Below are 27,942 nucleotides of genomic sequence, written 5' to 3'. Positions count from 1 at the left end.
CAATGGGACCTTTGAATTAAAATAAAGAATGAGATACATGAATTTAACTTGGCCTAATTAGATACAAAATAATTAATTCATACGTTTAAAAAATGTTCTTTTGTGCTTTTTGTTTCCATGTACAGAGCGAGTTACAAGAGAGGATGGAGAGGGATGAGGCTTCAACCCACGAGCCCAAAGTGGGCAAATCAGGGCACAAATGTCCAATTTGTGGGCTTGAGTACAATGATTTGATGCAACACCTGAAACTAGGTGAACAGGTGTGCAACAAAACCGAACTGAACCTTCTCTGCAAGTTGTCACACAGACAGTAAGTGTCTTATCTAATGTATTTATGTATCTATATGTATTTATTTATCTTTAGAACTAATATATAGCTTCAATATGGGTTTGAGTCATGCTATTACTATCTCTGAGTCATCTGGTTGAGTTTTAAGCTGATTGGAGCCCAAACCAGAGTTTCTAACATTAAAGAGTTTCTCAGGTAGAAGCTGGGTCTTTACCCATTGAAATACATGTGAAGCTGGTCCCAGGCGGCCTCCTGACCTTTTGAAACGCATTTAAATCTTTGCTGCATAATTTTGATCTTGGGCTCCTCATCTAATGAGCCAGGACACTCTTGAAAAAGAGATTTTTAATCTCAATGAGTTTCTTCCTGGTTAAATAAAGGTTAAATAAAATAAAATAAATAAATAATAAAATATTTGTTTGTTTTTTTCCTGTAAATGTACCAAAATTGCAGCAACATTACATTAAAGGGTCCCAATGGTAGAAGCCATATGAATACATATGAAGTTGGGCCTCCAGTTGGTTTCATGTTTTGTGTCGGTTTTCCTGTTGCATTTGGAATCTGTCTGTTCTCTTCGGTCATATCTTCTTCAACTTCCTGCCTTGTGTTTGCCCCTCCCTGATGTATTTCACCTGTTCCTGCTTGTTACGCTCACTGTATTTTTGTATTATTTTTATTTAATTGCTAAACTTCCTATACGCCAAAAGTGTAGGCAGTCAATCTTTTTGACTCAACTTCTACAGTTTCTCGGCCAACTTGGATTGCCCGGTCCGACTGTGCGACTCCAGGAAAATAAACAGGCTGGACAAGCACCTGCAGAGAGTGCACAAGCTGGGGGTAAGAATTGGAAGTTAGTCCCTGTGTGGTTTTTGTGTCTCGGTGAGGCCATTCCAGATCCGTAAATGCAGCTCTAGAATGCGATTGGGCCCTGCAAATGTTTACATTAAATGTTGCGTGGTAATCTGATGACTTCATGAAGTCACTTTTCACTTTTTTGAAGTCATTTTGGAGAAGTCAGAGCTAATGAGCACCAGCATTGCAGATTTATGCAGACTGCTTTGGGTTATAGTAGAGACCTGCAGGTTTTTACTTTAAAGGGACTCGCATGTAGAATCTGGGTATTAGGTTAATCTAATGAGTTGGATATCTTATTTTAAAAGAATTCTCCTTATTGTGAAATATATATAAATAAATATATATTTATTAATTCATTCTCCCACTTTGTTTTTAGAGAGACTAACATTTTTAACTTTCATATTTTCAGAACAATATGGTGACATTATACATCCAAAAGGCAAAGGACCGTCACATTGCGCGACAACTGGCGTTGCTGAGGGCGTCCAAACCCTACCCACCGATGGTATCCCATCTCGATGAGATCGATGAAGCAGCGATAGAGGAGGGGATCAGGAGGAAGTTCGAGGACCCTTCATCAGTCCCACATGACAGTGAGGTCGTGGCCCTCTCCGCTGCTAAGCCGTTTGAAACTCCTTCCGCCAGTGCGACGCCGTTGAACAAACCTGCCAGCCGTTCACCGAGAAAAACGTTGTTTAGGAGGAACAAGCCGGTTGTGAGGACTCCGCCCCCCCGATGCAAGAACTGTGTGATCCTTGCTGTTGAGCTGCAGGTGGTGAAAGAGCTGCTGGAAGCCGAAATAGAACGGAGTGACGAACTAAAACAGTTGCATTCTTCAACCAATCGAGAAAAGGTGAGCATTGTGTTATTCCTCAACTGTGTGTTTCTTATGTTAAAGGGTCCCAATGCTAGAAGTTGGGTCTTTTACCATTGAAACATTGGATGGATAAAATGCCGTGCACTGCAATGTATGTGACAAACTAAGCTCATATTCTCCAATTTCAGGCAGTGAAGCACAAGAGGCACAAGCCCTTTTCACCATCGAAAGCGCCGCAATACGGTAAATATAACTCTCCTGTCAATGTCAAACTACTTTTTTCTTTCTTTCTTTTTTCCCTTAGTTTCATAATTTTGTGGCTTTTGTTTTGTGGACTTGTGTGTTCTTGTAATTTTAGTTAAACTGGTAGAGGAGTTCAGGGAGCACACGGAAGGAAGCAATCCCACGCGGAAAATAAGGGAGAATGCCCGCCAGCGAGCTAACCACGTCCTTTACTTTCTGACGTTCATGTCCAAGCCCGCTGTTCCACATGTGAACCTTCTCTTTCTGAAGGACTACGGTCGGATCAGGAGGTAAGTACAACATTGTAAGGACTATCAATGTGTAAAAGAGTAGAAGACATAACCTAATTGATATTTTTGTATTTCAAGATTTGCAGCCCATCTGGCTGACAACAACTTCAAACCGACGACCATAAAAAGCTACCTGACGGATGCCGTTGCGTTTCTGAAGTATGTTACCAGTATGGCGCCAGAAGGGGTGAAAATAGGCGTGAAAAGCCTAAATGCGCTGGCAGTGGAACTCCAGGCGAGGATTAGGGACGTGGCGAGAGCTGTGCTAGGGCAACAACTGGCCCAGCGCCGCAAAAAGTCCGGTAAGATCACATCGCCCCACCTATTTGTTGACAAATCAAAAAACGCCGAACACATGTATGATAAATTGTTTTAATTTTCAGTTGAACTGGTGGAAGCGACTGATCATGCGTGGTTTGTTAAAAACGCACCAGCAAAGATTTCTGCTGCACTCGGTAAGAATCACTGCTCACTGCAGTAGTTTGAATATAATGTGTATTTGACATAAGACTATATTATATACTTGAGCTGTGGGCAGGCCTGCTGACCTAACATTAGAGGGACTCGCACCCAGAAACTGGGTTTAGCTATGTGTTGATCCATAAACCTTTGTTTGTCTATGTTCTACAATAGAATCGTGCTTGATATGCTAATGGTGAGTCCTGAGCTTAAACCTTCCCTTGCTGGTTCTTGAGCACATCACTGGGCTAATATTGAGGCTGGTCTTTACAGTACGGGGTCTTGCATGTAGAAACTGGCTCAGGCTGGATTCTGCAAAGTCAAAATCCCACTTGTTAAAAAAAAAAAAAAGCACTATATAGATAAAATGTTGGGTAGTGGTCTAGTAGTGTAGCTAAAGCACTTAACCGTTGTATAAAGTGATCTTCCTGTGCTTTTACAGATTCTCTTGAGAAACATCCAACAGACAAAAAGAGGCAGAGGATGTTTTTCGGGCTCCTGAGTGGTTACATCGTGGCGGTGACTGGGCACAGAAAAGGCGCCGTGGTCAACATGACGCGGAAAGAGGTCAAAGCAGCAGATAAATTAAAAAATGGCGATCGCATCATACGGGTAAGTACAACAATGCTAACTGCAAAGTTCATTATATGTTGATTGAGAGAAATGTCATGCTTTTTGATATTATAGGTGGAACAGCACAAGACGGCTCGCTACTTTGGGCAGGCGGCCATACCGCTGACAAAAAAGGAGTACTCCTGGTTCCTCCGATACAACTGTCTCCGGTCTCGCATAGAGGGAGGTCTAGAGGCAGAAACATTCTTTCACACTTCCAGCGGCTCGGAGTGCCTCAAGCTCCCCGAATACTTCAAGGAGGCGTGGGAGTGGTTGGAGTTGGGAAAGGCTCCGAGCTTCAACCTCCTCCGTTCCTCTGTGGCTACTTATGTGAGACAACTTCTAATCTAGTTTTTCTTATATGCAATAATGTGTGGTGAAATGTGGCATGCATTTTAGTCCTGTGTGCTTTCTGTTTTACATTTTTCATTCCTCTAGTCAAAGAGGCAACTGGGCTCGAAGGCGTACAGACGAGTGGCGGCCTTCATGTGTCACGATGAGCACACGGCCAAGAAGTTTTATCACGGTTCGTTAAATCTTAATTGTGATTATAATCCAATGCCGTTTGGTCAAATTCAGCTGATATTTCCACGCAGTCTGCTAGCTGTAGGTTTCTATACGCACTGAAAAAGCATCACTTACTTTCCGTTTAATCTGTTCCTATTCAACATCTCTTCGTTTTGCCGTTGCTTTGCTCAGCGGAAGACCCGGCAGCTGAGGTGTTTAAAAGCCGAAATCTATCCGTCATGGCGATCTCCACTTATGCTGTCAAGAACAATAAAAAAGCAGACACCCAGGACCGCAGAGCCACAGAGGACACGGAGGAGGACGAGGTGGAGGACCGGGACAGTGTGGAGGACCAGGAGGAGCAGGATATGGGAGAGGAGGAGGAAGAAGAAGAAGAAGAACGGGACTCAGAGGATGAGGGAGAGTACCAAGAAATGGAGGAGGAAGAGCGGGACCCAGAGGAGGATGGTGCAAATGAACACCCAGACAAGGAGCCTAAAATAACTAGGCCAAGTTGTCCGATAAGAAAGCGTCCCTCCAAGTCTGAAGCGGAACAGAAGAGAGACTCCTCCAAACCTCCTCTCCCTAAAAGGCCCAAAAGGGATGGAAAGTGCCTTTTCAAAAACCGATAGGGTAAGGGTGCCCATAGACCCACACATTTTTACACACACCGTAATATCTTTCAATCGAAAATTGACGCCATATACTCTGTGTATTTACCTAGGAAGTGTCATCTGAAGCGGAGGAAGAGGGGCTCCTTCAGACTTTTAATGTTCCTTTTTTCAAATACCATTGATCTTTTCCAATTATGGGGTTGAGTCCTATCATCAGTTTCAACACTCTACACATGAGTGGTATTTGCCTAATTTATCTTTGCCTTTTCTAGGAGCAGCACTGAGAGACCGACTCCACCCTTAGTCCCTGACAGCCTGGTTCCTCTGAGTCCGGTTGAAGTCAAAACACCGATTGTGAGTATAATTTACCCAAATGTATACAAATAACTAAAACGGTGAAGAAAAGAATATTGCAGAAATTGGATCTGTGTCATTCTGTACGTCTCTGTGAGTCTTCTGGTTAAGTTTGAAGCTGATTGGAGCTGAAATGACAGTTTCTTCCTTTAAAGGGTCCCACAGGTAGAAGCTGGGTCTTTTCCCATTGCAATACATATGATGTTGGTACCCAGCAGCCTCCTGGCCTTTGCAAACTCATGTAACTCTCTGCTTCCTAATTTTGAGCTTAGGCTCCTCATCTAATAAAAATAATTCTTTTTTTTTTCCTGTAAATGTACCATAATTGCAGCAACAGCCTCTTTTTTTGCTCAAGTCGTTTTAAGCATTTATTAAATCTAACAAACAATTGCACAAGGTGGATTGGAAGTCAAATGTGTTTCTTCCATTAAAGGGTCCCACAGGTAGAAGCTGGGTCTTTTCCCATTGAACCACTTATGAAGTTGTCTGTTTTAATAAATGAAGGGTGTTTAAGGTGTCCAAAAAATCTAAATAAGTTTGATCAGTGTTTGGGTTAGTTAAACTATATCTTTACTTTTTTTTCTTTGATTTATTTCCCACAGAAGGACAGATTTCCTGTGGCAGTCCCAGATGGCTCTCTTGGAGAACAACAGTAAGTGAAAAAGTTAAGACAAAGTACAGTGACCAAAGACTTGCCTAAGTCATTCATTCGTATTCATTTATGTTTTCTACCGTTTTAGAGGAGAGGAGGCTGAGGAGAGGGCTCCGTTGGAAGAAGATGCAGAGGGTCTGGTGGAGGTTGCGGTGGAGGTGAAGGGTCTGTGGGAAGACAGTTCAGATTCTTTGAACTGCCAGCCAGGCAAATGGAGCCTGAGGAGAGCTTTAGTTTTATTTTTATTTTTTTTGCATTGTTTGTGCCACCGGAGGCTGAATAAACTGCAGATGCAAAGAACCCTGGATGACGAGGATAAACAATGTGTGGACAACACTGTTCTTTCTGTTCATTTGATTGTTGTTTTATATGGTTTGTGCTACCAGCCTAGAGGCTGAGGAGAGGGCTCTGTGTATAATAAAGTGCAGATGCAAAGAATAACTGTGTTTTCAATTGAGTTGGAGTGAGAGTGAATTAGTAAAATGCTTTAAATTGTTTTCATTTTGAAAATTTTTGAAATTGAATCCGATAGGACAGTCAACATCAACTGGCGGCCCGCGGGCCACATCCGGCCCGCCAAAGCTTTTAGTCTGGCCCGCAGAATAATCAGGAATAAATGTAAAGAGGAAAAAATGCGTTCTGTTATTTATCATTTCAAGCATTTAGAGCAAAAATCCAGCCGCCTGTTTTACACAAACACAGCTCTACTCTGCAATTTTTACCAACGAGCTAAAACAAAAGCTGTCGGTTTGTAGTCTAACTGTTTATCTTGGTTTGCCGGGAAGCTGGAAATGTGGAGAAACTCTTGTAAACCTCACTGCTGGCTGAACAAACCAAACTCTCCGCTGGAGCGGTAAATCTATGGAGGTAGTTTATTATAAGACCAAAACAGATACATGTGGACAGATACTTAATATGCACGTGAATGACGCGATCGTTATGTTCGAGTTCTTCATTCTTGATGATGATGATGCTGTTTGTATTATTTTGCAACAGCATCTTTCATTGCAAATGAGGCATACATGACGAGTGCATAGCCTGCTTATCAGTCTTTCATCATTAAAGCTGGGCTTTTGGCTTTTCCACGTCTTTGACAGTGACATGTTTACCTGACAACAGCCTTTCTTTCTGCAAGCATTTTCCACCAATCAGGACGCTGCATACTACAATAATGTTTCCATAATCACAGACTTTAACCATCACTCCTCAGTGAACTGCCTCCTAGTCTGAGATCTTTTTCTAGTTAAAGAGCCAGTTATCATTATTTATTATTATGTATGAGTTGTTCTAGACCTTGTCAACAAGACATCTATGAAGTTTCAGGTCTCTAGTCCTAACCTAATGGGAGCCATCATCTCCATAACCTCTCCACAACCTCTCTAAACCTCTGCACAACCTCTCTAAACCTCTCCACAACCTCTCTAAACCTCTCCTCAACCTCTCTAAACCTCTCCTCAACCTCTCTAAACCTCTCCTCAACCTCTCCTAAACCTCTCTAAACCTCTCCTCAACCTCTCCTAAACCTCTCCTCAACCTCTCTAAACCTCTCCTCAACCTCTCCTAAACCTCTCCACAACCTCTCTAAACCTCTCCTCAACCTCTCCTAAACCTCTCCTCAACCTCTCTAAACCTCTCCTCAACCTCTCCTAAACCTCTCCTTAACCTCTCCACAACCTCTCTAAACCTCTCACAACCCCTAGAAACCTCTCATAAAACCTCTCTAAACCTCTCCTCAACCTCTCTCTAAACCTCTCCTCAACCTCTCCACAACCTCTCTAAACCTCTCCACAACCTCTATAAACCTCTCCACAACCTCTCTAAACCTCTCCACAACCTCTATAAACCTCTCCTCAACCTCTCTAAACCTCTCCACAACCTCTATAAACCTCTCCACAACCTCTATAAACCTCTCCACAACCTCTCTAAACCTCTCCACAACCTCTATAAACCTCTCCACAACCTCTGTTCCTATAATGCTATGTACCGTTGGAAAGGGAACGTGATTGGCTACAGCTGCCATGATTGACGTGTTGATAGCCAATGAGAGCTATTTCTAAGATGGCTGCTCAGAGAGATGACGCAGCGTATTGGCGCTCCACAGTGGGAGCGCTCGCTGTACGTCGGGGGCTGTCCCGGGGTGAAAACTAAACAGAAAAAGGCGGGGATAGTTTCTTTGTGTAGGCAGCAACGTGAAGAAAACAAACGTACCCGGGAACACGGTGCAGCGCGAGGAGACGGAACGAGGTCGGCACATGAAGTTAGCAGACAGTTAGCATGGACTCTACAGGACAATATTCCTAACCTGGAGGAATTCTTTCCATCTGTGGACACTTCCGGACTACAGGAATATTAATAAGACAGGAAAGGACGGGGACTGGAGGTTTAGGACAGACTCCAGGTAGGGAAGAGCCATCATCTTCTCCTTTTGTTTTTGTTCCTTTGTTGTTGATCCACGCGCCATGTGTTAAAAATAATAATTATCTGTGTGTGTATTGATCAGTAGATAGTATATGAGTATAGTGATGTTCTACTGTGGAGTGTGTCCTTGGGTCTCATGGTGTGTCTCTGTTGCGGTGTTGATAGCTGATAGTAAAGTATTTAGTGATGTTCTAGTGTGGAGTGTCTCCTGTCTCATGGTGTGTCTCTGGTTGTTGTCTTCACAGCTCATCTGTGGGACGAGACCCTTCTGACTTCAGGACGTCCGTCTGAATTAGTTCCCCCTGAAGAACAAGAATGAGTTCTCCACAAAAGGTGAGATCACTTTGACTCCAAGTGTTTGGATTAGTTTAGTCATTGGATGCTCCATGGATCTCCTCTTTACTTTAGATACCAACCTTAGGATTTCAACAGTTCAATCAAATGATAGCAAGAAAAAGAAGAATAGTTTCCCCAAAATAAACTGGAAGGCCACAACAATGCAGCATTAATATTGATTGATTGACATCATTATTAAATATTGGATCATTTTATGTAAGTTAGGGCTGTCAATCGATTAGAATATTTGATCACGATTAACCTCATGACTGTCCCTAGTTAACTCGTTATTAATCACACATATTATATCTGTTCTAAATGTACTTTAAGGGATATGTTTTTGAACTTTGTAATGCTCAAGTGGTATTAGAGACCTAACGTTCTCCGGTGGTAACTCAGTTCACATCAACAGTTGATGCTAATACCTTTAGTCTTGTGGAGAGAACCATCTGGAAGGGTTTAGAAACTCAACTTGTCCTCCGTAAACACAATTCATTACACCACAACATTGGTCTGCACCCCCCCAGCTGGCTTTAAACTCAGTTGGGGGTATGTTCAAAGGGATGTTTCACCATTGGAAAGATGAATATATCTTTAAATTGGGTCACTTATGTAGTAGAAATGTAAAAAAAAAAAAATTGATATTGGTGCCTTCTAGGCTGAGAAAAGCCAGAAAATGTGTTTTTGGCTCATGTGGATGAAAGACACCAAATCCCAGAATGCACTTGCTTTGCTGCTTTAGAGTCCACTTCCAGGCCACGCCTACCGGTTACAGACAGACAGACAGACAGACAGACAGACAGACAGACAGTGAGGCATTTAACTCAACTTAAGTGTGTTTTATTGTCATTTCAACCATATACACGAAACAATGTTTCACCGTGGCTCAAGTGGTGTTACACAATTAAACTATATAAAAACATTATATAAAAACAACATTATATAAAAACATTATATAAAAACAACATTATATAAAAACAACATTATATAAAAACATTATATAAAAACAACATTATATAAAAATGACGAAACAGGCTCTGTAAAGTTCAGCTAACACATACTAGCATTATTGCTTGATGGCCTGTAAACACAGAGTATAAACACAGCCTTTATATTGCGTGGAATAGTGAGTGAGAATAGTCCCATTTAACAGTCCCAGACTCCACCAGCAGTCAGCAGTTAGTTGGAGACCAGCAGCTCATTTCTGCACCAGTCCGTTAACACAGCCCACCTCCTCTAGTCTTACCAGGCGATAGTTTTAAGGGCTGGCCACCGAACGGCGATACTTTTATGGCACCGGAAAAAATACTCGGATCCTATGAGTATCAAAAATATTTATCTTTCGGTGCCAAATTTTGGTTCCAAAAGCATTTGAGCGCGTAAGTGCAAGCTTATCTGTCCTCTCTGCATATTGACACAGAGCAGAGCTCCGACCGACACACACACACACACACACACACACACACACACACACACACACACACAGAGGTGCAGACGGAGTAAGTGTGTTTTTGTTACACTTGTGTAAAGCCTACTTAGCCCATGTATTGGAAAACCAGAATGAGGTCACACCGATTTTTAATTACCTACCGTATTGTTATAAAATTATTAGGCCCAGCTTAACACGCAGGCCTAATATCTTTATACCTTTAATTTGCTATTGCTGTGCTACAAAAACGTAAGGCTGCATTTCTCTATTTCAGTGTTTATGTCAGGACTGACTGGCTTCACTTTGATTTAATATAATTCAGTGAGGTGTTTTATACCCTTGTGTTTTGTGGCTCAGTGTTTGAGCTTGTAGTAGCCATATTCTGTACCATTGTCGTAGCTTTGTGCCGATATCCTGCGTTACCCGTGCCTGGTTTGTTCTGTCTTGGATTTTGGACTTTATTCTTGTTTTAGTTTTTTCGCTTGTGGAGCGTCCGAGTGTGTACCTGTGTTCCAGTTTTATTACAGAAGTCTTAGTACTGTTTTGACACCACGAAGTGCCTTTGTTTTAATAGAGATATTTTGTCTTCATCTTGACAGTATGGGTATGAAATAAATGTGTCTTGGTTGAATAGCGATAACGGTCTATTATTTCCCGGTGTTTCGGGATCAGTAGCCCACGGCAGACTAATTACCGCTACGTAAATAAAAAGGGAATGATGTGAGCGGTTTCTTGGTTTCTTTGACGTTAGCCTTGAACGAGATGCTGAAGCCATAACTGCTGTGGTGATGCGGGCACTTGCCAACTACAATCCTGAAACAAAGCTCATTTGTCAGACATACGATGGAGCAAGTATACATACTAAGCTCACTGGCTTCCTCGGTCAAATTTGCCACGCACCGCCACTGACTAAATCTGATCAGATTACAGATCATCTACAGTCTGTTGGTGATTAAAATCAGCAACAGATCTCATGTAGATCATTCTGACAGCTACTCTGTCATAATAAAACCAACTGGAGACTGTGTAGGAGCTGATATATGGGTCTGATAACATTTTATTAAATCAGAATCAGACCACAGTGTTTCTGTCACTTCCTGTTCAGCCTGAAGGCTGCTGGAATCAGCTGATGACTGAGACTTGAGAGCTGCTGCCTGCTCTCGTCCACTTTACAGACGAGGAGCAGTTCATCTCCAACGAGCCTAATTATGTTCTTGGCCTCTTCAAAATACTGATTAGTTAGCCTGCTCCTGAACAGACTAACAGCTAGCCTGATTTATTAATCCTGGAGCCTTTTCTGTTTTTACCTTTATTATTATTATTATTATTATTATTATTATTATTATTATTATTATTATTATTAGCCAGCATTAAAATACAACAGGTACATATTGCTGTTCAGCTAAGTCCTGTTATTATTTTAACATTGTGACCATTATTTAAATAAATATTAATGTGACAGTCATTGGTGCTGTTATATTGCCTTTATGAAGACTAATACACTGCTGTTCATATTGTTGTTAGAAGTTTGGTGAATATAGTATGACAGTTGTTGAGATAATTAGAAAAGGCTGATAAAGTTTTAAATGAAGTCAGTGATGAAGGATAATATATAAAGTCCTATACACGTGTTTCTATAATGGTTCTTACAATGGTAGACTGGTCAGACACCAATACATCTTTTTAGATCATTTATTTCTTTTTTTATTCTTTGACAATAAAGGATCATGTACAGTATATAACTTTTCCATGTGCATTGTATTTGGCATTCTTAGCACACAGTGTGTGTCTTGTCCAGTAAACTTGCGTGACATGCAGCGATATTTCTGTTGCCTCTAACGTCTGTTTTGGAATATCAGAGACATTTAAGTGGCACCGAAATCCGCGGTGCTATTTTGTCTGGTAGATACCGGGGACCGCTGCCATATTGGCACCGGATTTTAACATGCACCGTTAACGTGAACAGAAACTTGCGTTGCCTGTATCCTTTCATGACAAATACCCATGTGTGGAAAGCAGTTGCACAACAGCTGAAATGGCATAGTCCTTCATAGTATCTTTTAACGAAGGAGGAATGTACCACAATATGGATGTGACAAAAAAAATTGGTTTTGGTTAAAATCAACAAATAATCGTGATGATTAATCATGATCTCAAAATTATCATGATTATTATTTTGGCCTTAATCGTGCAGCCCTAGTTTCAGAGCAGTGGTCAGTAAATGTATATTTTTAGGCTGCTTATGCATTCAGGCGGTCCGCGATCGCTTCCTCTCGATGTTTTATTACAGGGTTATACTTGTTTCATTACAACTTGCCTGAAAAAATTAGAATATTTCGGAACTTATAAAAGTTAATAAAAAATGCATTTGCTTCCATAATAACATGTCTGCAACCGGCACACATTTTCCTTCATTATGTCATAAATTATTGTATGAAAATTTAAAATTGAGAGTGAGAGCAAGTGCAGGGTTTAAAGAAGGTTGTTCACTAACACTCTGCGTTTGTCTGTTGCTATAGAAACGGAGAGGAGGAGAGGGACCCAAACGTCAACACTGTCACCACTGTGAAAAATCCTTCACAACATCTGGATCTTTAAAGATTCATCAGAGAGTTCACACTGGAGAGAATCTACACAGCTGTGATCAATGTGGGGCAGCTTTCACACAACCGAGTGGCCTAAAACGACATCAACGCATTCATACTGGAGAGAAGCCGTACAGCTGTGATCAATGTGGGGCAGCTTTCAAAACTCAGAGCCCCCTAAAAAACCATCAACGCATTCACACTGGAGAGAATCTACACAGCTGTGATCAATGTGGGGCAGCTTTCGCACAACAGAGTCACCTAAAACGACATCAACACATTCACACTGGAGAGAAGACGTACAGCTGTGATCAATGTGCGAAAACTTTTTCTCTGAGTGGTCACCTTAAAAGTCACCGACGTGTTCACACTGGAGAGAAGCCGTACTGGTGTGATCAATGTGGGGAAACATTTTCTCACTGTAGTAGCCTTAAAAGACACCAGGTCATTCACACTGGAGATAAACCTTACAGCTGTGATCAATGTGGGAAAACATTTACTGTGAGTAGTAGCCTTAAAAGACACCACCAGCGCATTCACACTGCCTCGTAGTGAACATGTTTCCGAGCCAAGCTGTTTCCTCCTGCCTCCTCCTCATGCCCTGATAGCTGTGTTGTTATATTCTGATCTTCTCTCCACATTGAAGGCTGACCAGCAGTAACTTGATCTTCTGAACACCATGGATGTTATCCTGGCTACGACTACTACTAGCGCTATTTAACTAATGCTGCAATGAAGGAGTATTAGTTCTTAATTTAAATAATCCCATCACTGTTTACTAAGGTCAGGGCTCGTCATAAGCAATGGCCCGATGGCCCGGGGCCAGTAAAAACGTATGTCGGGCTGGTTGATTGGTCAGTCACTGGCCCGGCCCATCAACCAGCAACTGTCTGCTGCATCAGCAAACGTCATACAGAGTGGCACGAAGCGTGTAAATGTTAGCTAACATTTCACATTTTCACCTCAGGTAATTTATAACCAATTAATTTGGATACAAGCGTTGCATTCTGGAAGATAGATTGGTTTCTGAACAGCGATGACACACAGCAGGGCCGAGGTGTGTGCGTTACTTCACGCAGCACATGCAACTGACTGGAAACGTAACCGAGGATTATTTACTGCAGATGAACTAACGCTACACTCGTTAGCCTACTGTAAGTAGCCTACAATAAACCCTCCATAATTAAAGAGTCAATATTTATCAATAACCCACTTACCTGTTGTACAGGCAGAAACATGTAGAAACACATATTTCAGTCTGCTCTGTCTGGCTGTCCACTCTCGTCCACCGCGCTGTGCAAACACAGCTCTACTCTGCAAACATCGACTTTACAAACAAGCTAAAATGAAAGATGTCAGTTTGTAGTCTAACTGTTTATCTTAATTTGCAACCAATCTTGAACTTTGGACAAACTCTTGTAAATGTAGCTGCTGTCTAAACGAACCATCCTCTCCGCTGGAGCGGTAAACCTATGGATGTATTATAAGACCACAACAAATACATGCGGCTATTTAATATGCACGTGAATGACGTTCTTTATTCTTGATGATGTTGCCGGTTGTATTATTATAACAACATCGTCTTATTTCAAATGAGGCATACAGGACGAATGCTAGCCTGGTTATCAGTCCATTCATCATCACAGCTGCTGTTTTCCACAACTTTTCACTTCAGCCTCTTTAACAGTGAGATGTTTACCTGACAACAGGCCTTTCTTCATTCTCCACCAATCAGGACACTGATTACGTTTCAGTAATCAAGTCTTTAACCATCACTCCTCAGTGAACTGCCCCCTAATCTGAGATCACTTTCTAGTTAAGTAGCCTATCTAGTTATCATTATGGATTTTCCATGTTTTTAAGGGTTTGCTTACACTAATACATTAATTTAGTAAGAAAGTGAAAATAGCAAACAAGAAGATGCGTATTAGGTATAATTTTATTTTCTTTATTTGAAAGTCCGGCCCCTGGAGTGTCTGCATAAAGAAATTCTGTCCCTTGGATAAATGTAGTTGATGACCCCTGGTCTAGCTTTGCTGCTAAAGGCACAACATCCAGTGGCAGTGGCTAGCTGGGTATTTATATATTAATTTATATATTTATAGCTGGGTTCCAACCATTTTCTGAAGCTTCATGGTAGGTGTGGCGTATATTTTCCTGCTTTTTGTCCTTTGCCAATCACACCTATGATATTTCTTTCAGGGCCAGTAAAAATGTAGAAGGGGCCAGCAAAACTCTGATCTACTGGCCCCGGGGGCAAGTGGGGATTTTTTTTATGTTGAGCCCTGCTAAGGTGATGTCAAGTTGCTGAAATATTTAGTTTATTGTCCTTTAAGACGAAGAAAAGAAGCAAATCTTCATAACTAGAAAGCTTCAAGCAGAACATGTCTGCTGCTGCTGCTTAAAAGATGACTTGAACAGTTAATAGGCTCGTTGGAGATGAGCCAGATCTGCGCAGAATCAATCACCAGCGATCGCCGCCCAATGCATGCTGGGTAGATTTGTGTCTGACTTGATCCCGACTTGCTCTGACATCATGCACACGTGGGCAACGATAATCTCACGAGATCAAGGCAGCCGCAGTTTTTAGAGCCAGACGCCGCAGTTGCTCTCCACCGACTGCAAGACCCAGACAGACCCAGGGGCATGCTGGGAAACACCGGCCTCTCAGCTGATCTAACAGCTGATTGGTTCAAAATCTACTCAACATGATGACGTTTTATATAAACTGTTTTATTGACTTTGATTTGGAGGGATTATAACTGCTATGTGTCTGATTTAAAGGCTTATTGTGTACAGAACACATGTTGTGAGGCTGATAGTGATGTTTAGAAGTCAGAGAGGCTAAATCTGTTCAGATTACAGATCATCTACAGTCTGTTGGTAATTAAAATCAGCAACAGATCTCATGTAGAGCATTCTGACAGCTACTCTGTCATAATAAAAACAACTGGAGACTGTGTAGGAGCTGATATATGGGTCTGATAACATTTTATTAAATCAGAATCGGACCACAGTGTTTCTGTCACTTCCTGTTCAGCCTGAAGGCTGCTGGAATCAGCTGATGACTGAGACTTGAGAGCAGAATTTTGTCTCCGTTTAAACTGTGTCTGTGCTGCCGCCATCTTGAGACAGACAGCTGATCTTAAAGTCTGCTTTTGGATGTTCATGTAAAGAAATGCTAAACAAAGCAACATGGAATAACATTTCACAGATGGAAAATATGTTTTACAATATTTAACTATTACGAAAGCGTTGAATTTAATATCACAAAAGGTAACAATCCTTCTTTTAAGATAACACTAAGTTAAAGGAACACGCCGACTTATTGGGACTTTATCTTATTCACCGTAACCCCCAGAGTTAGACAAGTCCATACATACCCTTCTCATCTCCGTGCGTGTTGTAACGCTGTCTGACGGCTCCAGCATTAGCTTAGCCCAGCACAGATCCTGCAGGTAACTGGTTCCAACTAGCTTACTGCTCTGAATTGTGACAAAAGTGACAAAATAACGCCAACATGTTCCTATTTACATGTTGTGATTCGTAGAGTCACAGCGTGTACAAAAAACAACGTAACATGAGACACAGCCATCTTCTAACAGCAAACAAACCGGGAACTATATTCTCAGACAGGCTTGCTGCAAGCATATCACTCCGCCCAAGTACTATATTCTTCCACCTGAGAATATAGTTCCCAGTTTGTTTACGGTTAGAAGACGGCTGTGTCTCATGTTACGTTGTTTTTTGTACACGCTGTGACTCTACAAATCACAACATGTAAATAGGAACATGTTGGTGTTATTTTGTCACTTATTCGGAGCAGTAGGCTAGATGGAACCATTCACCTGCATGTTCTGTGCTGGCCTGATGCCGATGGAGCCGTCAGACAGCGTTACAGCACGCACAGAGATGAGAAGGGTATGTATCGACTTGTCTAACTCTGGGGGTTACGGTGAATAAGCTAAATTCCCAATAAGTCGGCGTGTTCCTTTAAGTGACTGTCCTGATACTGAATTAAGCTAATGCTAGCTTGTGTCAGGTAAAGTATTTGTTATTTCAGTAAATAGTAATACCTCAGTAAGATGCTGAATATGAAGTTTGTTATGTGTGTTACTGAACAGTTTCTTTAATCAATTGCGAGCTTTTGGCTAATTCTGGCATTTTTAACCCATGTATAATCATTTGTTTTATTAATTTGCTCTGTCCTCTTCTTAAATAAACTGAATAGAATTGAACTTTCACATTAAGTTTCTTACAGGAGTATTCTTCTTTATGACTCCATATAATCCATCAGTTTATCACAAACTTTCAACAACAGCACACATCTGGAGATGCATATTTTTCATTAGACAGGAAGGGAAAAAATATCTCAAGATCAGTTTATTATAAATGTATGTCTCACATTTGAAATTCTGCAGAAAATGCTTGTGAATGCTGAAAAGCTAAATTGCTAAAGCTGAACTAGATTGCTGGCTAGTTGGAATGATTTAAATTTGTAAAAATGTTAAATATATACAGTATATATAAACAACAGCAAGAATGTATTATTCAAAAGTGGAATATTTTAGGGTTCTCTGAAAGTCTAGTGTAGTATGTTGAAAAGAAGTCATAGTATAGTACAGGGGTCGGCAACCTTTTTGATATGAAGTGGCCTTTTCAAAATTTCTTGTTTATTAGTGTGCCATGTCAACATTAAGTTTAATTATGACATCCCATCAAAATGTAATATCCAGGGCATCTGTAATTTTATTCCATAGCAACATTTGATAACATTCATTTCTCATAATCAGGACCTTGTAATTATTATTTTTATTGTATATTATTATGATTATGGAAACATGGTTTTAGTATGCAGTGGAACAGATTAACTAAGCTCAGACCTCAGCCCTCCTTTCTGCTGTACTATCATTCAATAACCTTATTAGCTCGGGGTAAAAACTATCCCTGAAACGTGTTGTGCGCGTTGGGATGCTCTGCAAACGTCTCCCTGATGGGAGGAGGGAGAAGAGATGGTGTGCAGGATGACTAGAGTCCTCCATAATACCTGGTGCCTTCTTAGTGCAGGATGACTAGAGTCCTCCATAATACCTGGGGCCTTCTTAGTGCAGGATGACTAGAGTCCTCCATAATACCTGGTGCCTTCTTAGTGCAGGATGACTAGAGTCCTCCATAATACCTGGGGCCTTCTTAGTGCAGGATGACTAGAGTCCTCCATAATACCTGGGGCCTTCTTAGTGCAGGATGACTAGAGTCCTCCATAATACCTGGGGCCTTCTTAGTGCAGGATGACTAGAGTCCTCCATAATACCTGGGGCCTTCTTAGTGCAGGATGACTAGAGTCCTCCATAATACCTGGGGCCTTCTTAGTGCAGGATGACTAGAGTCCTCCATAATACCTGGGGCCTTCTTAGTGCAGGATGACTAGAGTCCTCCATAATACCTGGGGCCTTCTTAGTGCAGGATGACTAGAGTCCTCCATAATACCTGGGGCCTTCTTAGTGCAGGATGACTAGAGTCCTCCATAATACCTGGGGCCTTCTTAGTGCAGGATGACTAGAGTCCTCCATAATACCTGGGGCCTTCTTAGTGCAGGATGACTAGAGTCCTCCATAATACCTGGGGCCTTCTTAGTGCAGGATGACTAGAGTCCTCCATAATACCTGGGGCCTTCTTAGTGCAGGATGACTAGAGTCCTCCATAATACCTGGTGCCTTCTTAGTGCTGCTTTGCACTAAAGGTTTTGGAGCGGTTCAAGTGGAACCCCAATGATGTTAGATGCAGTTTTGACCACCTTTGTCAGTAGATTAAGGTCATGTGAAGTAGCCCTGACAACCACACTACAGTGTTGCCTGTCAGTATACTCTCAGCTGTACAGCGGTACAAGTTCTGTAGCATGTAAAGGGACATACCGTATTTCTTGAGACATCTCAGGAAATAAAGCCTCTGATGTGCCTTCTTAATGGCACAGCTGATATGGAAGGACCATGATAGGGAGTCTGAGATGTGGATGCCTGTGTGTGTGTGTGTGTGTGTGTGTGTGTGTGTGTGTGTGTGTGTGTGTGTGTGTGTGTGTGTGTGTGTGTGTGTGTGGTGTGTGTGTGTGTGTGTTTGTGCAGTTGCATTTGTATGTCTTGTTTGTTCTTGTTGATTATCTTGTTGTCTATTCCTATTTCTACTTCTGCTTTTTTAATGTGTATGCTGTTTTTAATGTGAAGCACTTTAAGCACAAAAACATTTACTTTGACATTAAGCAAAATAAATGCAGATGTAAAAGTCTGTGCTAGCTGCTAGTCAAAGCTAACCCTGTACCTGCTATAGAAACTGCCTCAGTATTGTGTTTCATAATATAAAAAAGTATATTTTTTAATTTAAAAAAAGTATTTTTCAAATTTCAATCTATTTTTGTAGGTCATCATTAACAGTAAGAACCTGCATTGGAACAAAGTGTGAGAACATCTTCAAGTGTTAAAACATTAACATCTTAACTAGTTCTTTTGGGTTTTCCACGTTCGTCTTTGACCGTCAGTAACGTGTATTTAAATTAAAATAAGTGGGTGGGATGTCTGTTAACTTCAGAGACAACCGGATATAAGACTGCAGATTATTTCATTTCACTTCTATCTAAACATTCTTCTGATTTTCATTGTGTCAGAGTTCTGCTCTTCTTCATCATCATCTTCAGACTTTGTGCAGTTTAGCTTTTAACATTCAATCATTTTTATTGAAAACAATTCAACCAAAGGACAGCAGCTCCTTCACACCTGAGCTTTCTCCACCAACTCTACAGTAAGAGAAAACTAAAGACTCTGGCTCCTAACATTAGTTCTTGTCACTTTTTGTTTTTAATGTTTTTGTCAACTTGTTTCTTGACTCTTCAGTCACTCTTTTGAAAAAGAATTTCGAAATTTTTGCCACTTTTTTCTATGTATTTTTAAAGATTTGTCATTTCTTTTGATGTTTGTCACTCCACATTTTTATTGCATTTTTGTTGCATTTGTGACACTTTGTTGACCCTTTCTAAAACCTTGAAGTTAACTGTAATGTAAAGTAGTTAAATGTGATGTAATGTAGTTAACTGTGATGTAATATAGTTAAATGTCATGAAATATAGTTAACTGTGATGTAATGTAGTTAAATGTCATGTAATATAGTTAACTGTGATGTAATGTAGTTAAATGTGATGTAATATAGTTAACTGTGATGTAATATAGTTAAATGTCATGAAATATAGTTAACTGTGATGTAATGTAGTTAAATGTCATGTAATATAGTTAACTGTGATGTAATGTAGTTAAATGTCATGTAATATAGTTAACTGTGATGTAATGTAGTTAAATGTCATGTAATATAGTTAACTGTGATGTAATATAGTTAAATGTCATGTAATATAGTTAACTGTGATGTAATGTAGTTAAATGTGATGTAATATAGTTAACTGTGATGTAATGTAGTTAAATGTGATGTAATATAGTTAACTGTGATGTAATGTAGTTAAATGTGATGTAATATAGTTAACTGTGATGTAATGTAGTTAAATGTGATGTAATATAGTTAACTGTGATGTAATATAGTTAACTGTGATGTAATGTAGTTAAATGTGATATAATGTAGTGTGTTTGTTATCATGTGATATTCCAGGTATCCATCCTGTTGCTGACTCTAGAACTCATCTCTCTCCTGTCATTCAGGTAAATATACTTTATATTATTATTCTGTCTTTAAAAGTTCATATTTATTTATATTTTCACTTTATTGTTTGGTTTGTGTGTCTAACGTCATCTCACTCCATCAGGACTTTATGGATTTCTTCTACAGAAAGAAATCTGCTGAACCTGTATATGAAACATATTTAATCCTGTGTGTTGTTATTGTATGGTGTACACATATATTATAATCTTTTTTGGGAGTTTAATTTTTACATTTTAGCTGATATTGCAACTCATTCCATGAAGTTGGAGCACTGTAACTAAAAGCAGTTTTGCCAAACTGTGTTTTAGTTTGTGGAACATCATACAGTATGTATCTACTTGGCCTTAGATTGTATTCAGATCTACTAGGTGCTAAAAGTATAGTTAAATATGAAGGAGTGTGTCCAGTTATCTATTTGTACACAAAGGTCAACCAATGTTTGAGCCTTCTTGTGTTATATTATTAATATTATAATAAAGCTGGACGATAGAAAATGAATTTGTTTCTGAAACATATTTGATTGTGTGGCGTTTGTTGTTGTCAGAAACCAGGAAGACGGCGAGCGGGATCGTCTCCACCGTGAAGAGCTGCAGCCATTGGCCGCCTGCAGACTGTAAGCCCCGCCTCCATCACTTGAGACAGAACAGCAGCTGGTTAATGAGTGATAAATGTTCCAGCTGTGCTTCTGTGTTTCTACCTGAACAGGTGAAGCTCCCGCAGCCAAGAGAGCCAATCAGCTGACGGAGGGACAGACAGCCGAGGAGGGCGGGGCTTCTGGACACATTTATTATTCTTACAAACTGTTCATTTAATAAAGTTTTTGAAACACCACGAGTCAAAAATTCACTCAAATGTTTTATTTTTTAAATCAGTGTGTGCGGTAAAAATGCTGCACTCTGATTTGTCAGCACCGAAGCAGGTAATGATGTCATCAAAAATAGAGCTCTGCAGGACATTCAGTCAGAAATATAAAAATATAAATCTTCAAACAGGAAGATTTCAGAACCAATCAACAAAGCCTTTTCCACATGACTGGTTTTAAAGACCCAACAACCATCTGAATGGATCAACATCTTAAACTGTTTAATCATCACAATTCATTCCATTAATATAAGACATATATACATCTACAAATAGGAAGATTTCAGACCCTCAATCAAACTCTCTTAAACATCATTAAAAACTAATTTCAACTGGTTTTTAACTTTAGTCCCTTTTAGACAAAAAAACCAAACGATCTGAACGTACTTTAGATTTTTAAGAAACAACATTTTGTTTCTGGAAACAATCTAATGATTCATTATTCAATGTTGTCAACATAAATAAATCCAGGTTAACTCTGAGTGTGTAGAGGAGACAACATTAAAAACAGTGTAAGAGCCCTTTAGTGTTAGCATTGGTTAGCTGATATTAAACCGATGGTGTGTTAAAGGACGCGTGGACATCTGACAACTGGATTGATCAGCAGGAGTATTAAAACAATCTGATTGGTCCTTTCAGCGGCCATGATGACGTCATCCTGCAGGAGAGGACTGTGATTGGCCGGCTGTCAGAAGCCCAGGATGTGGTTGATGTGACCCTGAAAAAATCTGTTAAATAAACTATGAAACACATTTTCTTACCATGAATACTTGAAATGATAAAGTAATAAAATATGAACCACCTTGGTGTTTTCAAACTATTTTTTCAACATGCTATACTAGGACTTTATTTCAAACTTTTCGACATACTATACTATGACTTTTTACCGACATTCTACACTATGACATGTTTTTCAAACTTTTCGACATACTATACTATGACTTGAATGCTTCTCCTCCCACATCATTTTAACTACAGACATCCTTCAAACTTTAAGCTGTTCACAAACATGTAGCTATTACAGTTGTATTCAGCTTCATGATATCTTGTCTGTCTGTCTGCCTTTCTATCTACCTGCCTTCAAACCTTAAAATGTTCCACATCTTTTATTCATTAAGAATCTTTTTACAAGTTGTAAATTCTATCTATACTTTTTAAAACTATTGAATACTATTCATTCAAATTTGAGCTGGCAAATCAATTTAGCATCGGCTTTTACAAAAAATATTCATACAATGTTAGTAGTATTCATCTTTTTAAAGATGTTCATATTATTTGAAATCATTTCCACTTTTGCACATTTTCCTACAACTTCATCTTCTTCTTACACATTGAAGCCTGCAATTCAATGTAGTGACAGCTTTCAGAAAACCTTAAAATATTCCACTTTTGTATAATACATTTTTGGTGTCATTTAACACTTTTACTAATTTAAACCATTCCAACTTTTCTCACTGCTTTACCTTCTTCTTAACCATGAATCTCCAGATGTGTGCTGATGTTGAATGTTTGTGATAAACTGAAGGATGATATGGAGTCATAAGAGTGTCATAAAGAAGAATACTACTGTAAAAAAAAGTAAGAAACATAATGAGAAAGTTCTATTCTATTCAGTTTATTTGAGAAGAGGACAGAGCAGATTAATAAAACAAATGATTATACATGGGTTAAAAATGCCAAAAGCTCGCAAACTTCCCCCCGAATACAACCAGCTGGTCTATCCACAATTAAAGAAACTGTTCAGTAACACACATAACAAACATATTCAGCATCTTACTGAGGTATAACTAATTACTGAAATAACAAATACTTTACATGACACAAGCTAGCGTTAACGTATCAGGACAGTCAGTTAACTTACTGTTAGCTTAAAATGAGGATTATTGTTACCTTTTGTGATATTAAATTCAACGATTTTGTGATAGATAAATATTGTAAAACATCTTATTCATCTGTAAAATGTTATTCCGTGTTGCTTTGTTTAGCATTTCTTTTACATGAACATCCAAAAGCAGTACAAAAATCTTTTTCTGAGTCTTTAAGATCAGCTGTTCGTCCCAAGATGGCGGCGCCACAGACACAGTTTAAACACATTAACTGTTCAAGTAATTTTTTAAGCAGCAGCAGCAGACATGTTCTGATTAAAGCTTCCCAGTTATGAAGATTTGGTTCTTCTTTTCGTCTTAAAGGACAATAAACTAAATATTTCAGCAATTTGACATTACATTAGTAAACAGTGATGGGATTTTTTAAATTAAGAACAAATGATCCTTCGTTGCAGCATTAGTTAAATAGCGCTAGCAGTTGAAATCATAACTCAACATATTGTATTACAGGAATAAAAGCTAATTTTGAGTGAAATGAATCCCTTCAAAGGGAGGGAGTGTAATATGTAGTCGTAGCCAGGATAACATCCATGGTGTTCAGAAGATCAAGTTACTGCTGGTCAGCCTTCAATGTGGAGAGAAGATCAGAATATAACAACACAGCTATCAGGGCATGAGGAGGAGGCAGGAGGAAACAGCTTGGCTCGGAAACATGTTCACTACGAGGCAGTGTGAATGAGCTGGTGGGCTTTAAGGTGCCTACTCTGAGAAAAAGATTTCCCACATTGTTCACACCAGTACGGCTTCTCTCCAGTGTGAACACGTCGGTGGCTTTCTAGCCTTCTACTCTGAGAAAAGGTTTTACCACATAAATCACAGCTGTAAGGTTTATCTCCAGTGTGAAAGCGCTGGTGTCTTTTAAGGCTACTACTCTCAGAAAAAGATTCCCCACATTGATCACACCAGTACGGCTTCTCTCCAGTGTGAACACGTCGGTGTTTTTCTAGGTTACCACTCTGAGTAAAAGTTTTCCCACATTGATCACAGCTGTACGGCTTCTCTCCAGTATGAATGCGTTGATGTGTTTTTAGGTCACTCTGTTGTGTGAAAGCTGCCCCACATTGATCACAGCTGTGTAGATTCTCTCCAGTGTGAACTCTCTGATGAACCTTTAAATATTTTGATGATGTGAAGGATTTCTCACAGTGTTGACAGTGGTGATGTTTGGGTACCTCTCCTCCTCTCCGTTTCTATAGCAACATACAAACAGAGAGAGAGAGAGTTAGTGAAGTAAGGGTTAACGCCCGATGCTGCGTGTCGGAGGGTTCACGCTTTGCCATCGTCCATTAATACCTGACCATGGACACCTCGAAGGGCATTAACCCGCTTATACCATGGTCACTTGCCAAATGACATATTTTTAAAACATTAGTTTATATTTTAATTAGTTTTACAATTGAAATATAAAGTTTTTACAAACAATAACTTAGATACGACTTGTCACCCTTAGCAACTGGAGATATTTATAGTCCGCTCAGTTGATAGAACCTTTCAGTTTAGCTACGAGCCAGAAAGCTAACGCTATGCTAGCAAATCAAGAGAACGAGGCACTGAAGCAGCACACAGTGTTAAAAATAACAGATTCACATTTCCTTTTTGTTTTAATGTAGCACATTCGTTTAGAACAGGAAACAGACAGTTTCACCAGAAACCAGAAGGTGTCCTACCTCACTTTTTTATGGACACCCTGCAGCCAATCAGAATCGAGTATTCACCCAGACCATGGTATATCCTTTAAAACCTGGACTTGCTCTCACTCACAATTTTAACTCTTCATACAATAATTTATGACAAAAAAGGAAAATGTGTGCCAGTTGTAGACCTGTTCGAGTCGTGATTCACTCGGATCTTTAACCCGAGTCTTTAAATTGACTCACGAATCACGAGTCTCTAGCATCATTAACCCGGTTCAGTTGAGTCCTACTACAATTCAATCTAACATGATAACAGCGGCACACACAAACCTCTTGCAACATTAGCTTCTACTATTCCTAGCCATCTTAGCTGCAAAAAGCGTTATAACTTACAATTTCGTAGTTAACAGCAACTCCACAAGTCAACTCAAGCGCCTGAGTGAGCAGAGAGACAGTCCCGACCCGCAGACTCAGAGGCGGAAGCTCGCAGACCGTGGGATTCACTCGAGAACTCACGAGCCCTCGATGACTCGTGAGTTGTTGGTGATTCATGAGTTGTTGATGACTCGTGAGTTCTCGCGGGAGTCAGTAAATCTCCGAATCAACTGAATCAGCCGGCTACGTTGTCATGAGTGGATCTGATTCAGACGAGCGAGCAGCGAGCGGGTGCAGCTTCTCCTCGAGCTCAGGGTAATGCAAATCAACAACAAAAGCCATTCTTTCACTTCTGAAATAACATACAATGTTCTGCACGTAGCCTAGCTAGGCCTACTGTAGGTTTGGTGTATAAATGTAGTATGCTAAATGCAATTAGGTTGAGCAGACAGTCCAAAACATAACAAGCTCACCTCAGCTCGGCTCGCAGACAACTCATGAGTTGTCGACAACTCACGAGCCCTCGATGACTCGTGAGTTGTTGATGACTCGTGAGTTCTCGCGGGAGTCAGTAAATCCCGCGAATCAACTGAATCAGCCGGCTTACGTTGTCATGAATGGATCTGATTCAGATGAGCGAGCAAGTGCAGCTTCTTCTCGAGCTCAGGGTAAAGCAAATCAACAACAAAAGCCATTCTTTCACTTTTGAAACAACATACAATGTTCTGCACGTAGCCTAGCTAGCCCTACTGTAGGTTTGGTGTATAAATGTAGTATATTAAAATGCAATTAGGTCGAGCAGACAGCTTTCTTATTTGTCAGTCCTATTAAAGTTATAAAATATAATTCCATGTCAGTTTTTAAATGAACATTCGGTTTTCTTTCAGACCATTTATATTTATGGATATTTTATTCAAATATAATTAAAAGATTCTAAATGAAAACATGGCATTTTATCCAAATCAAAAGCTCGCCTTGGATGTAGCATACAATACTGACTCAAGTGATTCAAGTGACTCGCACAACCCGGATCAGTTTAGTGAGTGACTCAGAATAACCTGAATCCTAAAAAGGAATCGAGTTTGCCAGGCCTAGCCAGTTGCAGACATGTTATTATGGAAGGAAATGTAATCTTCATAACTTTTATAATTTAATAAATATTAAAAAATGTTTCCCAGACTTCGAATGAATGGGGACAATGTCCAAAACTTGCTTCAGTTTTACTTTGTTAGAAATTCCATGGTAACTTTAAAATAACACAAACCATTCATACATTCTGGGTATTTTTCATTATTTAAGGTGAAACACATCAGGGGTTTTTTCTTCACTGGTCAATTTGAGATTTTGGGCTATTTGTATTCGATAACATGTCTTCTTTCAGACATGTGGTGAAAAGAAGTCTGAAATACACATTTAGGTCTTTATTTTACTACACTTTGTCTTTTTGCATTTGTAGATTTCTTCTAAATTCAACAAAGGTAGTCGTTCTATATCATCACGCTGCTCCGTGTCTCCACCCTGTCATCACTAGGGCTGTGTTCGATTGAAGAAATTCTTAGTTGACTAACACTCATTCAATTGTATCGACTAATCAATTAGTTGATTTAATCGACAGATCTGTAAATCTGAGTTTCTCTGCAAAGAGTCACGCTAAAGCACCACTTTAATTATTGTGTTTACCAGAGATGTGCTCGTACGGTTCTTGGAAATAAGTCATTCAGCATGAAAAAAAAGCTCGCTCTCTCTCTCTCTCTCTCTCTCTCTCTCTCTCTCTCTCTCTCTCAATGCTGTCAGATCCAAATATGGTCATTTCCTTTTTATCACCAACCAATCGTGAAAGTAATTTCTGCGATAGTTCAGGATGTCAAAAGAAGTGCGTCGAAAATCATCTCAGAGAAGACAAAATTAGTTTTCATTAGCAAGAAAACAAACCAGGGGATTACAAACCAAGACAGCAGATGATGAAATGCCATATTTAGCTGTCAGAGGAGCTGCTGTCACCTCTCCTAGGAGAACTACCAGCTTCTCTTCTGGTGGGAACTAGGAGAAGGGTTATTTTTGGCTATTTTTTCAAAGTGTAAATCTCTTAGTGAAGATACTTTTTCACAGTGGAGGAGGATGTTCATCTCTGTCTGACCCAGTTGGTGGTCACTGAGTCTCTCTCTCTCTCTCTGACCTGTCTGTCTGACCCAGTAGGTGGTCACTGAGTCTGTCTCTCTCTCTGACCTGTCTGTCTGACCCAGTAGGTGGTCACTGAGTCTGTCTCTCTCTCTGACCTGTCTGTCTGACCCAGTTGGTGGTCACTGAGCCTGTATTTAGTCAGGATCTCTTCTTTGTATCTCTAACAGTATGCAGATAATCTGTCAAATAACTATTTAGTCTACTTGGTTTGCTTTCTCCAATGTTCTAAATATTGGCCTTTTGAATGATTCATAAGAAGCTCATCCCTGTGTATCACCAGATGTCAGACATGGGGGACTCGAGTCACATGACTTGACTCGAGTTAGACTCGAGTCGCAAATTTTAGGACTTGAGACTTGCTTGATAAACATTCATAAAAGACTCGACTTGACTTTGACTTGATATTCATGACTTGAGACTTGACTTAGACTTGAGTCAAATGACTTGAAATGACTTGACTTTCTGTTTATTTCTGATATTGAGGGGGAGTTAACTTTACGATTTTAGAAAATCCATATACAGATGAGAAAATCTGATTGGGTGCTGTTGCATGCGCTGGAACCCGTTGATTACCAAGTAACGGGACAGACACCTGCAGTAAACAAAATGTTGCTAAGGCTTGTAACTAACGTAATGGATCCTTCTGCACCGAAAATAATAAAGTTTGGCTATAAGGATTACACATCTGACCAGGCAAAGAAGAAACGAACGGTCTGCAATGCAAAGATTTCCGACACAACCACCACCACGTCGAATTTCATCAGACACTTCAAATCCCACAAGGAAAGGTAAGTAATGAAGTCAGCCTAATCTTTTTTAACGCTTCCATAATGGCTGGCTAGTCAGAAGTAAC

General features: G+C 40.0%; 2 protein-coding genes and 1 pseudogene across 3 annotated transcripts; 2 read left to right on the top strand and 1 right to left on the bottom strand.

Annotated features, from left to right (window-relative positions):
* The window catches only part of LOC120572754, a 572,223-nt pseudogene that overhangs the window by 230,619 nt on the left and 313,662 nt on the right, over positions 1 to 27,942 (bottom strand).
* On the top strand, positions 130 to 6,109 carry LOC120572755. 2 transcript variants are annotated; one of them, XR_005641490.1, is made up of 14 exons: positions 130 to 310; positions 1,033 to 1,126; positions 1,554 to 1,997; positions 2,150 to 2,204; positions 2,320 to 2,494; positions 2,573 to 2,796; positions 2,878 to 2,949; positions 3,396 to 3,565; positions 3,641 to 3,895; positions 4,004 to 4,091; positions 4,265 to 4,705; positions 4,959 to 5,040; positions 5,643 to 5,692; positions 5,781 to 6,109. XR_005641490.1 is itself a non-coding variant. In XM_039822173.1 (12 exons), exons 1-11 carry the CDS (start codon positions 144 to 146, stop codon positions 4,702 to 4,704), a joined length of 2,184 nt encoding a protein of 727 aa, XP_039678107.1. In that variant the 5' UTR covers positions 130 to 143; the 3' UTR covers position 4,705; positions 4,797 to 4,897. The 2 variants fall into 2 exon arrangements, 1 of the variants encoding a protein (XP_039678107.1); XM_039822173.1 differs by lacking the exons at positions 4,959 to 5,040; positions 5,643 to 5,692; positions 5,781 to 6,109 and adding an exon at positions 4,797 to 4,897.
* LOC120572885 (zinc finger protein 239-like) lies at positions 7,807 to 13,167 on the top strand. The gene is made up of 3 exons (XM_039822400.1): positions 7,807 to 8,090; positions 8,356 to 8,443; positions 12,395 to 13,167. The coding sequence occupies exons 2-3, from the start codon at positions 8,426 to 8,428 to the stop codon at positions 13,010 to 13,012; spliced, it is 636 nt and encodes a 211-aa protein (XP_039678334.1). The 5' UTR covers positions 7,807 to 8,090; positions 8,356 to 8,425; the 3' UTR covers positions 13,013 to 13,167.

Source organism: Perca fluviatilis, chromosome 14, assembly GCF_010015445.1.
Source record: "Perca fluviatilis chromosome 14, GENO_Pfluv_1.0, whole genome shotgun sequence".
Classification (NCBI taxonomy): domain Eukaryota; kingdom Metazoa; phylum Chordata; class Actinopteri; order Perciformes; family Percidae; genus Perca; species Perca fluviatilis.
The sequence above is the reverse complement of the archived record's forward strand: the minus strand, read 5'-3'. Positions and strand labels throughout refer to the sequence as shown.

Bases quoted from the DNA above. Each gene is read 5' to 3' on its own strand.
- LOC120572755 (XM_039822173.1), top strand. From the start codon at position 144: ATGGAGAGGGATGAGGCTTCAACCCACGAGCCCAAAGTGGGCAAATCA. The intron at 1,998-2,149 runs GTGAGCATTGTG...CTCCAATTTCAG, and splicing joins CTTCAACCAATCGAGAAAAG to GCAGTGAAGCACAAGAGGCA. The intron at 2,495-2,572 runs GTAAGTACAACA...TTGTATTTCAAG, and splicing joins GACTACGGTCGGATCAGGAG to ATTTGCAGCCCATCTGGCTG.